Here is a 13,080-nt window from a genome sequence, read left to right on the forward strand (position 1 = left end):
ATCTGCGTTGTTTACTACTTTCAGGTTAACCCCAACACACACCAAGTTCTGAAATTTCCCCAAACTGTGCCAAAAGTATCCAGCCCTCTCCTGGAATACTCAGAAGCAATAAGATTTGTTTTCCTTTAAAGAAACAAAAGCACAACTCATTATTTTACCTAGAACTAATAACCACTTCAGTTCAAATTAAGGTTGTCAGCTTTTCCAGTAGGACAGACCAGATGCCATTGCCATGAATGGCATCTAATCTGTCTGGTCAGGAATGTTGGCAACCCTAATTCTGGGCTGAGTTAGATTATGTAACAAAATGTAATAAAAAAGTGATAGGTCTTATGTGAGTTCAATTACAAGAGATAAAGAAACGATTACAAGAAAATAAAAGCAAAAATAAGCTTTCTAGAGATGAAAACTTAAACTACAATCTTTGTTCAAGGTAGATTTCTTACCCATGTTTCTTCTTTCCAGACATAGTTGATTTTCTCTTTGTCAGGGCCTTTTACGGAACTACAGGACTTTGCTTTTCTTCCTATGCGAAAGATAACTTGGGATTCTTTGCCCCTCTCTTTTACAGTCCAGTGAACTTTAGAAATGTATCTTTCTCAAAGAAAAGTGCAATTAATCTAATGGAGAGGTTCCATGCTGGATTCTTTCTCACTGGTGCTTTCTATAATACAAATTGATGGGTCCCTCCAACCTCTGTTATGTCAATGTCTGCCAAATGTCTGCAACTGAACTTGGATGGAGCCATCAGCTTTTCCTTTGCTTGGAAAAACAATGTTTACCAACTTTCCCAGACTTTTCTGGTCCAAACACATTTTAATCACATATTTCTTTCATATTTGTGCAGTCATTTGGGTCTCACACACATAAGTGATGCAGGATTCAGTCTGTCAGTGGGTTTTCTAATATTATCTTACACAACAGATGCAGATTATAACATATCTTACATTAATTGGGATATACTGAACTGGTCAGGCCAGCTGAAACTCACTACCCCATTTCCCCTGCAATTTGTTCTCTGAGATGCTTCCACACGGGGTTCTACAGCTTCTCCTTCCCCTTGTCTTGCTCCAGTATTGCCAAAGCCATGCATTCAAAACTATCAATCAACCCACCCCAAAGACACCACAAGATTGATTTAAAAATATCAAAAGATTTTTTTTCTTTCAATTCTTTTTGGGGTTCTTTGGCTGCTGGTCTCATTTTGAAGACTTTCAGAGGATGGTTTTCCAGCCTTTCCCCACAAGGGGTAGACTTTGGTGGGTGGGAGGAGGGAGATAAATGAATGCCTAGAGTCTCCCATAATCCCATGACTCCTGGAGCTCGGGCTTGGCACCAGCATTATAAGACTGGTGATAAAATCCTGTCATGTGGGCCTTCCCCACTGCTGATGCTCAGGCTTTGACCCATTAATCCTTCTCAGCAAGTGCCACGTTCCCCCTCTCCTCCTGGGACCCACATACCCTCCACCCCCAGATCCCTTCCTCTTTCTTTGCCCCTTTCTCTAGGACTCAGCTACCCCGCTCCTCTTTCCCCCCTCCCCCACTCTCGCTCTCCTCCCCCTCCCGCTCTGAGGCTGTCTGCAGCACGGGCGGCCAAAGAAACCCCGTGCTCAAGCGGTGGGGGCACGAGCAGGATGAGGAAGGAGTGAGACACTGTCACAGCGCCAACTGCTGCAATATCCTTCCGCCTTCGCGTCACACAAAAGAGTCCCCATCTCCGCCCGATCTTTTGGCCGTTGCAGCCTCACGAACCCCACGAGAAATATCATACTCCGTGGTCGTGGGGCTATCCGTGACACAGGTAAACTCTAAACGGGGCATGTATATGGCTCGGGCTGTGTGACGATAGACATATGCCTCCGCTGTGAAGGGCGGAACGAGTTCCGGCAGCTGGATGGCTATATAAAGCCGGCGCCGGGAAGGCGCTGCCTTTTCAGTTGAGGGCAGAACAGACGTGGGGGCTGGAGACCGGAACATGTCAGGTGGTACTACGGATTATAGCAGGTATTCCTGGGTTTGGGGGGCGAGTTCGTGTCTTATTTTCGTTCTGAGGTGATTTTAAAAGGAAGGCGGGGGAGGAGGAAGCGTGTGCGATGTCGGCTCGCTGCCGTTGGTGGGAAGTGCCAGCCCCGGTGGGTCCCTCTCGCGCTCGTCTGATCGGCCAGTTCTTCCCGCAGCTTGTCCGTTGCGGGGACCCGCCTCTCCACAACCCCCACTCCTGTGGCCCGACCTCATTCGACTTCGAAGGAAGCCGGCCATGGCGTTTCGGCTTGCAACCCCTTCTCCCGCCCCTTTTGGTTCATTCCGGCGCTTCCTGAACCCGGCTTCGGGCGAGTTCATTTTCACGCAGAGGGGGAGGGGCGCGGCCCTCCGGGCGCGTTCCTCCGCCTGCGTAGTGAGTCGGATTTGCGCAATCCCCGGGGGTGGGTGGAGCTCTCGCGAGAGTTGGCCGGTGGTGGCTGAGCAAGGCGGGGTGCCGCGGGAAACTCTTTGCTCTGGGTTCTACAGACGAGCTGGCCCAGGCGCGGGCCGCTCTTGCCTCCACCCTCGCCAGGCGGGTGCTGCAGCGCTCAGAGCAGATCCCGCCATTAGGGTGGGAGTGCTGGGGGGGGGGGCGCACCCTCTGCCACGTGCCGCTTCCGCGGCGAGGGAGGTGCTGCACGTTGGGGCCTGCTAGCTCTGCGTGCCGTACTGCCCTTTGGGGTGTGCCGCACCTAGAAATATATAGGTGATCTTACACCAGCGATGGGCAGCCTAAGCCTATGATTGGCCCTCCATCTCCGTGGGGGCTGCAAGATTTTTGGAACCAAGACAGTTTCCTGGGATAGGATAGTTTTGCTAATTTCGTATGTGTCTGTAATTTGCAGGGTGTATCCCTCAAACCATAGCAGTGCCTCAGATGAATGCAGAGGGAGTGTATGGCGGTCTCAGGCAATGTGTGCAATCAGCATGAATCTCACTTTAGTAATACCAGTAGGAAAAAACCTGCACAGGGCAGCCCCTGGCTGCGGGCGACAGTGGAGACTTGGGGTAATGGCATACATATGAATGAGGTGCAAAGGAGATGTAGTTTCCAGGCTGGCAAAATGCTAAAGCATTTGCTAGCATAATCAATCAATCAATCAATCACTGGTTTAAGTTCTAATGGAGTGAGAAATGCTAGTGGTATCCAAGCAAAATGCAGGACAATGTAGCACTTTAAAGACTAACAAGATGGTTTATTAGATGATTAGTGGTATCCAAGATATAGAGATCCTGTCCTACATGGCATTTGTTAGCTGCAAAGAGTGTTAACAGCCTGCTTTTTTGGCAACAGAGACCATGGCGGCCCAGAGGGAATGGACCCTGATGGTGTCATTGAGGTGAGCAGCAGCATAATAGCCTTTAGACCCAAATTCAGTATGGACATAGGTAATAGAGTAATAATCTGCCTCTTTTCCTTCTTACAGAGCAATTGGAATGAAATTGTTGACAATTTTGATGATATGAATTTAAAAGAATCCCTTCTCAGGGGTATTTATGCTTATGGTTTTGAAAAGCCTTCAGCTATTCAGCAGAGAGCTATTATTCCATGTATTAAAGGTAGGCAAGCACAAAAAAATCTTATGTCTGGTCATCAATAGCAGATATACATGTTAGAAAATAGGTCCTTTTTAAATGTATGTACTTTATGCACTTGTATTTAAGTGTGGTGATGGCATACTACTTTTAATTCTTGCTTGATCAAGGGAGATGAATGGAGAGGTCTTAATTGCTGATCACTTACTTCAAAAGGAATAGAATTAAACTAAATATGAATTACTTGTGGGAGGAGTAAATATATATCCTACTTTTTTTAGGGTATGATGTGATTGCTCAAGCTCAGTCAGGTACTGGCAAGACAGCCACATTTGCTATTTCCATCCTGCAGCAATTGGAGATTGATCTCAAGGAGACCCAAGCACTAGTATTGGCCCCTACCAGAGAACTGGCTCAACAGGTATTGATAGTGTAGTTAAAAAAAGCTGCTTGCGCGTTGCATAGGTTTCGGGTTTCACAACTGTGAAGGACAGTTAACAGATCTTTTTAAAGGAATCTGTAACTCTAATATCCATTCAGAATCCTTGTTGCTTTGAGTGTAATGGGGAAACAGACTAGCTTCTGTTTTAGGTTTTCCCTATCCACGTAAAGAGGGAGTTAAGATGTGACTTCGGGAGATGATGCTGGGACATGGTGCAGGTAACAGCTGATATGCTGTGTAGTTCTGAATGGGCATCTCCCAGCAAATGGCGAAATCTTAAAAATGATATGATAAAGTGATAAATTTTTTAATATTTGTATTTTTTTATTGTTTTTGTAAGCCGCCTTGAATATTTTAAATGGAAAGGCGGGGTAAAAATATTTAAATAAGCAATATGTTCTGAGTGGAAACAATGCATTTGAGTGTGCAGTTGTGCAACATGAAAACTGCAGTGCACATATGATCATTGTCTTGTGGTGTCTGTCCCATGCTTCCTCGCATGTTTACTTCACCCTCAAAAGATTCAAGTAACTTATTCATCTTAAAGTGGAGCTGTTTCGTGGCTCTCCAGATTAAAATTACAGGATTCAATGTTAAATGGTTCTAAGAATCCATTGATTCATGGTTTAGTGATACAAGTGAAAGTATAAATAGCAATCTTAAAACCAAATTGCAGACCATTTTATACAACACAAAAAATTTGCTTAGCACTCAAGTGAGGATATCTTTGGCTTCCTCAGATCAAAGATCAGAGTTTTGCTATGCTTGGATAGTTGTCCAAAGATGATTCTAAACCCCAAATTGATCAAAGTCTAAAAGATATTGAGGAAAAATTATGGTGCTAGATTAGTCAGTTTAGTGGATATCTCTCATTAGATTGTTCACTAATATTTTTACTCTGCCACTGCCTTCACAAAATGAGACTAACTAGAACTGGGTATTTTGCAGGTGCTGCTACCTGCATCATTTGGCCTTAACACTGAGGGTCTTGTTTGCCTAACAAAGCAATGAGTTTACCACATAGCTGAGTAGATTGTCTGACCAAAAACAAGTCTCGGCTTGGCTGGCAAGCTGTTCTGCTAGTGCATGTCACCAGAGATGGCTTTCTCAACTCTGTTGGAACTTTGCAGTTTGGCTTGTATGAAAGAAAATTCCTTATCGTATCTGAAGGAAAAGTTCTAGGGTGCAGTTGATAATAGAACTGTGTTGGTAAGAAAATAACTAGTATAAATTCATCCCAAGAAACTAACATGTTGATTATGCCTTTGGTGGTACTCTTGAATTAATATTTTAAATACATTTTGGGGAGTTTAGTACTAACTCTGACTAAGTTACCATACCAGGCAAGTGCATGATACTTGTTCAGAACTGAATAGTGAATTATAGGAATCCGTTTTGGAACCTAGAGAAAGTTAACACATTGGAAGTACTGACTTCAAGGTTTTTATTTTAGATACAAAAAGTAATTCTGGCTCTTGGTGACTATATGGGCGCAACATGCCATGCTTGTATTGGTGGCACAAATGTTCGCAATGAGATGCAGAAGCTTCAGGCTGAGGCTCCACACATTGTTGTTGGAACTCCTGGTCGTGTGTTTGATATGTTAAACAGACGATATCTTTGTAAGTACTGAATTTAGTTTCACTTTTGCAACCAGTATATTCACATGCGGGGGTTCCTGATAGTTTCAATTGACAATACAAAGAAAGCAGGCTTTAATTTCTGGGGTTCAATTTCACAAGTAAATAATTGTGGAACTACTGCTCATTAAAGGCAGTAGATGTATACCTGAATATTCCTTTAAAAATATTCCTATTCAACAGTTTGGAGAAAGTTAATGTTTGAAACTACATGAGTTACACAACCAGCAGGGTGTGAAAATTGAGTGAAGTGATGTTTTACCATCTTTCGGGACTGACTTAGAAATGATGATAAAAGTTTATACTGATCGCTCACTTCAGGAGAGAGATTATAATTCACAGCCATTTCAGATGCACTGAACATTCTCCCTTTCTCCTAGCACCTAAATGGATAAAAATGTTTGTCTTGGATGAAGCAGATGAAATGCTGAGCCGTGGATTTAAAGATCAAATTTATGAAATTTTTCAAAAGCTAAGCACAAATATTCAGGTAAAATCAGAGTTCATTTCTAACTAAGATGAGCAGCTTGTGTTGGGAAATGCAGGATAAGTTACAATGTAGCTGTGAAGTGCTGTATTGTCGTTCCCCCTGCTCAAATAAATTGTTTCATACTATACCTGTCTGCCTAGATCTCTCAGTAGACAGGAACGCTTGGTCTCATACATGTAATGTCTTTACTTTCCAGTGTTAAGATTAATATTAATCAATTGATAAGACTTAGCGATCTGTTTTCTTTTGTGTGCTCATATTGCACAAATTGCCCTCTTGTATATTGGTGTTGATGGTATCATTAGAATTAGTGTTTCTGATTAGTGTAGTTTCTGAATATTGGTATTTCCCTGATGGTGGAAATGGAGGAGAGAGGCTTCTAAAATTGTATTTCTTAGGTTGTATTGCTGTCGGCCACAATGCCAATGGATGTGTTGGAAGTGACCAAAAAGTTCATGAGAGATCCTATACGTATTCTGGTGAAGAAAGAAGAATTGACCCTGGAGGGTATCAAACAATTCTATATTAATGTTGAAAGAGAGGTAGGTGCTCACTTCATTTCCTTAGCCTGGCAGTATTTAGAACTCTTGTCCTTTCACCTTCTTGTTCAAGCACTGTGCTAAAATTACAGAAACCAGGGCTGAGCCTTAGTTTTTGTAGTAATGCTAGCAGAGTACACATAAGAAGAAGAATAAATGCACTAGATCCAAAATGACTTGGGTGGACCTCTTTCTTAATGTCCAGTGTCCTAGGTCTTAAGATTTGGTGCAATATCTATGTGGACACTTAAGTATAAACTGGTTTCATATGTTGTAGCTGCATAATTCTACATACTGAAATACTGTAATTGGTTTTTCTGTACTTCTTGCCTTCCCAAAACCCAGTTTAAGAAAAATCTCACAGGGTTTCAAATTAAATTCTGTCCTAAATGTATATAAAATTCATTTAGGAATGGAAGCTGGATACTCTCTGTGACTTGTATGAGACACTGACCATTACACAGGCTGTTATTTTCCTGAATACAAGGAGAAAAGTGGATTGGCTTACAGAGAAAATGCATGCAAGGGACTTCACGGTCTCTGCTCTGGTAAGAGTTGATGTTTTGCTTAATCTTAAGACATCTTGTGCTTTTGTGTCCTCCTTAGGACTGCTTTAAATATATTGATCTCCACTTCACTCGTGTAATCAAACAATTCCTACTAAAACAGGGATGGGGAACTGGCTTGCTGGATCCATCCCCCAAGGCTAAGGGCTCCCCCCACAGAGCTGGAGTGCACAATCTAGCACAGTGCCCTGTAGGTGCTGGTGTGCAAGACAAATGTGGGAGAGTGTCTCTCCTTCTCAATAAGGGACCACATCAGTAAGGTGTGGTTGGTTTCAGGTTTTTTCGCTTCCCACTTGTGTGGCCTGACCTTTTTTCTTCCACATACCACCCCCCCACCCCATGGGTCTGTAGCCTCAAGCTAAAGGTTCCCTGCACTAAAGTGCTGAACAGATGGATTCAGACTCTGGGCATCAAAACTAGTGCTGTTTAAATGAGAAGCAGGTTAAGTTACAATGTAGCTGTGAAGTGCTGTATTGTCGTTCCCCCTGCTCAAAGCAAAATGTTTCATACTATCCCTGCCTGTCTTAATCCCATAGCAGATGGGGACGCTTGGTCTCATACATATTAAAATAAGTAAACAGACTTACCTGTTATGGAATATTGGAATTGTAAAAGTATGTTTTTAAATTTCTCCAGCATGGTGACATGGACCAGAAGGAACGAGATGTTATCATGAGAGAGTTTAGATCAGGATCAAGCCGTGTCTTGATCACTACTGACTTGTTGGTAAATATCAATCTTTTAGCATATGTACAATGTACTTCAGGTGGCACATGACTAGGATTCATCATTGAATTTGATCCACTGCTTGATTATTACATCTGCCATGGAGGAATGTGATGTGAATCCTAATCCATGTCCCCCAATATATTAGTTACTTGAATACTGCACCTGTCCAGTGTCTTTTAGTTCAGCATGTGCACACTTGCTGCCAAAAGCTTCTGAATTTGGTGAAGGTTACTGTGACCAAACCACTCAAGCTCTTGGAAGAGTAAAGACTACACTCCACTATGCACTACACAGTTGTAGTTCATCACTATAATGTGGTCAACAAAACAGACTAAATTATTTAACTGTGAAGTGTATAGGCTTGTATTAAGAATCTGTATTGGCTTCTAGGCTCGTGGCATTGATGTGCAACAGGTTTCGTTAGTTATAAACTACGACCTGCCGACCAATCGTGAAAACTACATTCACAGGTTAGTAGCTGCAGCACTGCATCACTTAATGATTCTCGTATTTTCATTGCTTCACATTTTTTTTACATGTTATCTGCATAACTTGGGCAACATCTACCACTCTTGGTTTTCTTGGCTCACTCAATGGGTGCAAAATTGGAATAGTGTGTGTGTATCCAGCCATACCAGAAAGGGCATACCTATCTGTGCTTTAATGTTTAGCTGTTTCCGTAATTCTGAAATGGGGGTGGGGCAGAGCTTCTTGGTTAGTCGATGAAACAAAGCAGTGGGAAAACTTAGATGTCTTAGCATTGTTACCAGATCCATTAATTGCTGAGGTCTAGTCCAATTGGCATCTGCTGCTGAATTATCTTGTGGAGTTGCAGATATTGTAACAAAATAACTAGACTTGGCATGAATGAACACTATTAGAAAAGTTTGTCCACCACATCTTACTGTATAAGTCTTAGCTAACTTCCTGTGTTGCTGCTGTTCAGCTAGTAGGCTTCCATATTAGCAACTTCAGTTAGTATATGTTGAATTCCTGAGAGGTCTAATTGTGCTGTTTTGTGACTACATTGTTTGTTCTTGGTGGTTCCTCTTATAGTGGGATTATTTCCTCTGTGATGGTTCTTTTTCCGGTAGAAATTTTTGTTTCCGTAGGCTTAGCTAAATACTTCTAGTGGCTTTGTCCTTAAATGAAGTAAACTGTGCTCTGTTACTTGATGTAAAAAAATACAGGAGTCGATAGCAGCAGTTGATGACACAAGATGGTGCTCAGAAACGGCGTTGACCTAATTTAGGACGTGGATTCGTAAACGGCACACTGTTTGAATAAAGAGCGAGTTGGTATTTATATTTGTTTTTCTTTTGTCATGATTATTCACTTTAAGTTTTGTCATGAGCCATTCTTGTGCATTTTAGTTATTACGGAAAAGGTGTTTCACATTGTCCAGTTTTTTTCATGATGGAAGGCAGAACTGTGGTGGGCTGTGAACTAACTAAAACTAATGTGGTGTAATATCTCTTAAAACTGTTACACAAAAGCTATGATTTTTTTTGTTTAGGTTTGTCAAACTATTAAGTTTTCCCACTGAAAACAGCATCTTAAATCCTAAAAAAAGTTTTTGCTATGAAATAGTACCTACTGTTCTGCATTACAGAACATAATTGGAGTAAATCTGATGGAATGGTACTTAAATCTTGTTGATTTTTAATGTTCTTGAATTATTGATCTGTGTGCTAGGCTGACCAAGCTCTGCCCATGCTTGGGAAATGAATGAGTGGCTGGAGAGTGACTGGCTGTGTAAGTCTTATTGCAAGCCATTCTCAAAAGTGCAAGAGTGGGGAGTTGAAATAATTTTGCACTTGGATGTCCACAACATCAAGAAGAGCTACACCATTATGTTGCAGCCAAAACAGTAATCTTTCTCTACTGTGTTCTTCATAGGTTGGATATTTCTAACAAGGTGTTGGCACTAACTGCTAACTTTTTAGCCAAATATAACTTTGATTGGCAACTAGCACTGCAAATAAGGATACACTGGCCTTTGGCAGATAAGGATCTTAGCATTTTGAACATAAGTGGATTGAGGCTGTTACAAATATGTTCAATAGATTACTGGGCATACAGGGGGGGACCATTGTGATCATCTAGTCTGATCTCTCTATAATGGACATAAATCTCTCAAATTCCTATAAGAGGGTATCTCCTTAGAAATGTCTTAATATCTTCTGTTCTGTGCAGAATTGGACGAGGTGGTCGTTTTGGCAGGAAAGGTGTGGCTATAAATTTTGTCACTGAAGAGGACAAAAGAATACTTCGGGATATTGAGACTTTCTACAATACTACAGTGGAGGAGATGCCAATGAATGTGGCTGATCTCATTTAATCCCTGGGATAAGAGGTTTTTTGAATGCAGTGCTCGCTGTTGCTGAATAGGCGATTCACAACGTGCATTGTGCTTTCTTTGGGGATATATTGAATCTTGTCTCAATGCTCATAACGTATCAGAAATACAGATTTTTGATAAGCGAAGCGACATTGTCGTGAGCTCTTGTGGAGAAAGCCATTGGCTTTATCCACTTTAGGGTTAGACTGTTGGGGTTGGGTGGAAAGTCATGGGGTCTGTAAATTTTTCCTTTCTTAGAAATTTATTTCCTAGTTCAATAGAAGTGGTTGTGTTAGATGTTCTTTATCATTTGATAATTTACTTATGGACTAAAAGATATAAGTGCTGTATCAAATCAGCCAATTATGTTAAACTAGCATACCTTCTGTTATTGTATGTTTTACTTATACTTTAGATTGAATTGGAAAGGCCTTTAAAATATATAACTTTTTATAAAGAGTATTAAAATGCATTATTGTTTGGTATGTATTTATTCAATAAAGTATTTAAATAGTGGTAAGTGATCTGGACCCTGTTGAAGCCCCAGCAAGCAATCATATTGTCTAAGTTAGGGTTAAACCCAGTAAAATTGCCATATTGCACATGTCTTAATGAAGTTTGAATGTTCAATAAAATGCTTCTATATTCACTTTAAGTGTAAAATGTTTGACTGACAGTGACTTCCATTGTGGGACTAATGCTTATCACTCTTAGGGTGTTACACTGATCTTATTTCTCAAGTTGGGTGTGTGAATAGTAACCAGTACTAGCTGTCCTTAACCTTTCCTTCTCCAGCTCTGAGGGGGCTGCAGAAATGGCCTGAGAACCAAATGTAAAAAATGCAACTAGTTTCACCCAGAAAGTAAGTAAAGCTTCATTAATCACCCAAGAACAGTTAAGCCAATAACAAGCCTTCAAGCCCAGCTCATACTGTCAGGAGTCCAGTGACAACTGCAAGGAGTGGGTTTTGCCCACAAGCTTGATACCATCTGTTTGTTAGTCTGGAAGGCACTACTAGTGTATTTAGGTTTTTCCTGTTCACTTCAGAGGGGTAGCTGAGTTAGTCTATGGGATGTCTAACTGCTTTAAATAGACTAGAGGTGGCTAACCTGTGGCTCCTTACCAAGTCCAGGGCTGCAGCCTCCAGTGACAGTTTTCCACTGGGCTGGAGGATGCTTGCTGTTCAACCTCCAGCTCTGCCCTAGGTGCTGTCCTGGTCTACCCTTTCCCCCTAGGATCCTGCCACTTTCTACCTTCTCCACTGAGCCTGTCACACCCCTGCTTTCCCCTCAAGAGTCTCTCTGGAGAACTTTTCCTCCTGCCCACTAATCAGGAGGCAGCACAGACTGGTGGAGCTGCCAGTGGCCAGGATGTGCTGAGAATGGTGGTGAGATCAGTGCTAGTGACAGAACTGTTGCTCTCTGGCAATGTGCATTGGTAAATTCTGGCTCAGGTTTAGGTTGGCCACCCCAACAGACTTGTTTTCTTCCCTACGGGGTGGGGGGAGAAAAAAGCTTGACTTTTCTACAAGCATATCCATGTAAAATGCTTGCTTGTATGTAATGCAACACTACCATAATTTAAATAGCTTGCACTAGTGTTAATTAGTGTTCTGCAAAGTGGATACTATGGTGGGAAATAAAACTAGTTTAGACAAATCAGGAGTAATAGACCTCCTTGAATCTCAGTGTGGGGTCTTGATCCCCAGCTTGGACTGGTCTAAGGTATATAAAAAAAATTATCCTAAAGAGTAGACAGCTTGAATGCAACTGAGGCCCTGTTTAAAATAGTTGAAAGGGCTGCTGTTACTTGCTGGAGCTAAGCCCAAAACAAGCATGCTGGTACTCCTAATACTCCCTATATTCCATACTCTGTAGGCAAGAAGTTGAGGGTAGCTGAGTTAGTCTAACAGGGAAAAGACTTAAACTAAGTAGCACCTTAGACTAACAAAACAGATAGTATCTTAAGCTTTCATGGGTGCAGCCTGCTTCTTCAGAGGACTGGAGCATTAGAAGTCCAGCTTCAAGAACAAGGGGCTGATGAGAACTAGTACCTTCACAGTAAATCATTAGGATGTGGAAGGCAGTGTGCAGCCAGTGGCTGTCCCTGTTCATACCATTTGCATAAACTAATTGCAGTATAGGAATTCTATTCCTTAGTGTTGATGGCTAACTCAGCCAGATGGGGAAAAGCCACACATTGACAGGTGGGGGCAATAGGCCCCTGGCTGTAGAACACTACAGGCCAGGGCAAATCAACCTGAAGTTGTGGACTTAGGTCCACAGATACTTAATTTGAAGGTGGTAAGATTAGCTGCTAGCTTTGACACTTTAGTACTCAGTTTCACTCCTCACCCCCATGCTCTTCTCACTAATAAACATCACAAGTCTGAACTAATAGTTACAATAACAGTCACCTCTAAGCACTTCAAGGCAGACAGGCTGTAAACCTACAGATCTGCTTTATAGCTACAAGTAGCTGTACTACATTTTCTGGGGATTCAGGCTAGAGCACCCCATTCTTAACACTATTCCCATCCCTGAAACACCCCAACTTTGTGCTAGCTATGCACCATTGTTTACCTACTCAAGATCTAACTTCCTATTGTCATTCTACACCCACTCTTATTTCAGGTGCTTTTATGGAATTGATGATTACCCTGAAGAATGATACTACAGAGGGAATCTTTTATTGGACCAGCTTCTGGTGGTGAGATGCTTTTGAGCTTACCAAGAGACCAGAATACTTCTATAGTAACCTCACAAGCTCATGA

The 13,080-nt window shown here is 41.9% G+C and overlaps 1 protein-coding gene and 4 non-coding genes across 7 annotated transcripts; all 5 read left to right on the top strand.

Moving 5' to 3' along the window:
• Positions 1–1,864: 1,864 nt before the first annotated feature.
• EIF4A2 (eukaryotic translation initiation factor 4A2) lies at positions 1,865–10,956 on the top strand. Of its 3 annotated transcripts, none has more exons than XR_333079.4 (12): positions 1,865–2,006; positions 3,319–3,364; positions 3,452–3,584; positions 3,842–3,981; positions 5,456–5,624; positions 6,023–6,132; positions 6,531–6,674; positions 7,082–7,219; positions 7,874–7,963; positions 8,357–8,436; positions 9,157–9,264; positions 10,163–10,197. XR_333079.4 is itself a non-coding variant. In XM_006138476.4 (11 exons), the coding sequence occupies exons 1-11, from the start codon at positions 1,978–1,980 to the stop codon at positions 10,305–10,307; spliced, it is 1,224 nt and encodes a 407-aa protein (XP_006138538.1). In that variant the 5' UTR covers positions 1,865–1,977; the 3' UTR covers positions 10,308–10,956. The 3 variants fall into 3 exon arrangements, 1 of the variants encoding a protein (XP_006138538.1); XR_003087218.2 differs by having other exon boundaries at positions 9,157–9,260; XM_006138476.4 differs by lacking the exon at positions 9,157–9,264 and having other exon boundaries at positions 10,163–10,956.
• LOC112543935 (small nucleolar RNA SNORD2) lies at positions 5,886–5,956 on the top strand. The gene has a single exon (XR_003087228.1). It is a non-coding gene; the product is annotated as a small nucleolar RNA SNORD2 (small nucleolar RNA).
• LOC112543937 (small nucleolar RNA SNORA63) lies at positions 6,182–6,308 on the top strand. Its single transcript, XR_003087230.2, has one exon. It is a non-coding gene; the product is annotated as a small nucleolar RNA SNORA63 (small nucleolar RNA).
• Positions 6,730–6,908, top strand: LOC112543934 (small nucleolar RNA SNORA81). The gene has a single exon (XR_003087227.1). It is a non-coding gene; the product is annotated as a small nucleolar RNA SNORA81 (small nucleolar RNA).
• LOC112543936 (small nucleolar RNA SNORA63) lies at positions 7,673–7,800 on the top strand. Its single transcript, XR_003087229.1, has one exon. It is a non-coding gene; the product is annotated as a small nucleolar RNA SNORA63 (small nucleolar RNA).
• Positions 10,957–13,080: the final 2,124 nt, after the last annotated feature.

The sequence above is a fragment of the Pelodiscus sinensis genome, chromosome 10, assembly GCF_052426305.1.
Source record: "Pelodiscus sinensis isolate ZL-2025 chromosome 10, ASM5242630v1, whole genome shotgun sequence".
Taxonomy (NCBI): Eukaryota; Metazoa; Chordata; order Testudines; family Trionychidae; genus Pelodiscus; species Pelodiscus sinensis.

Excerpts from the sequence above, each read along its gene's own strand:
- EIF4A2 (XM_006138476.4), top strand. The coding sequence starts at position 1,978 with ATGTCAGGTGGTACTACGGATTATAGCAG. Across the intron at positions 3,365-3,451 it reads ACCCTGATGGTGTCATTGAG|AGCAATTGGAATGAAATTGT; the intron begins GTGAGCAGCAGC and ends TCCTTCTTACAG. Across the intron at positions 3,585-3,841 it reads TATTATTCCATGTATTAAAG|GGTATGATGTGATTGCTCAA; the intron begins GTAGGCAAGCAC and ends TACTTTTTTTAG.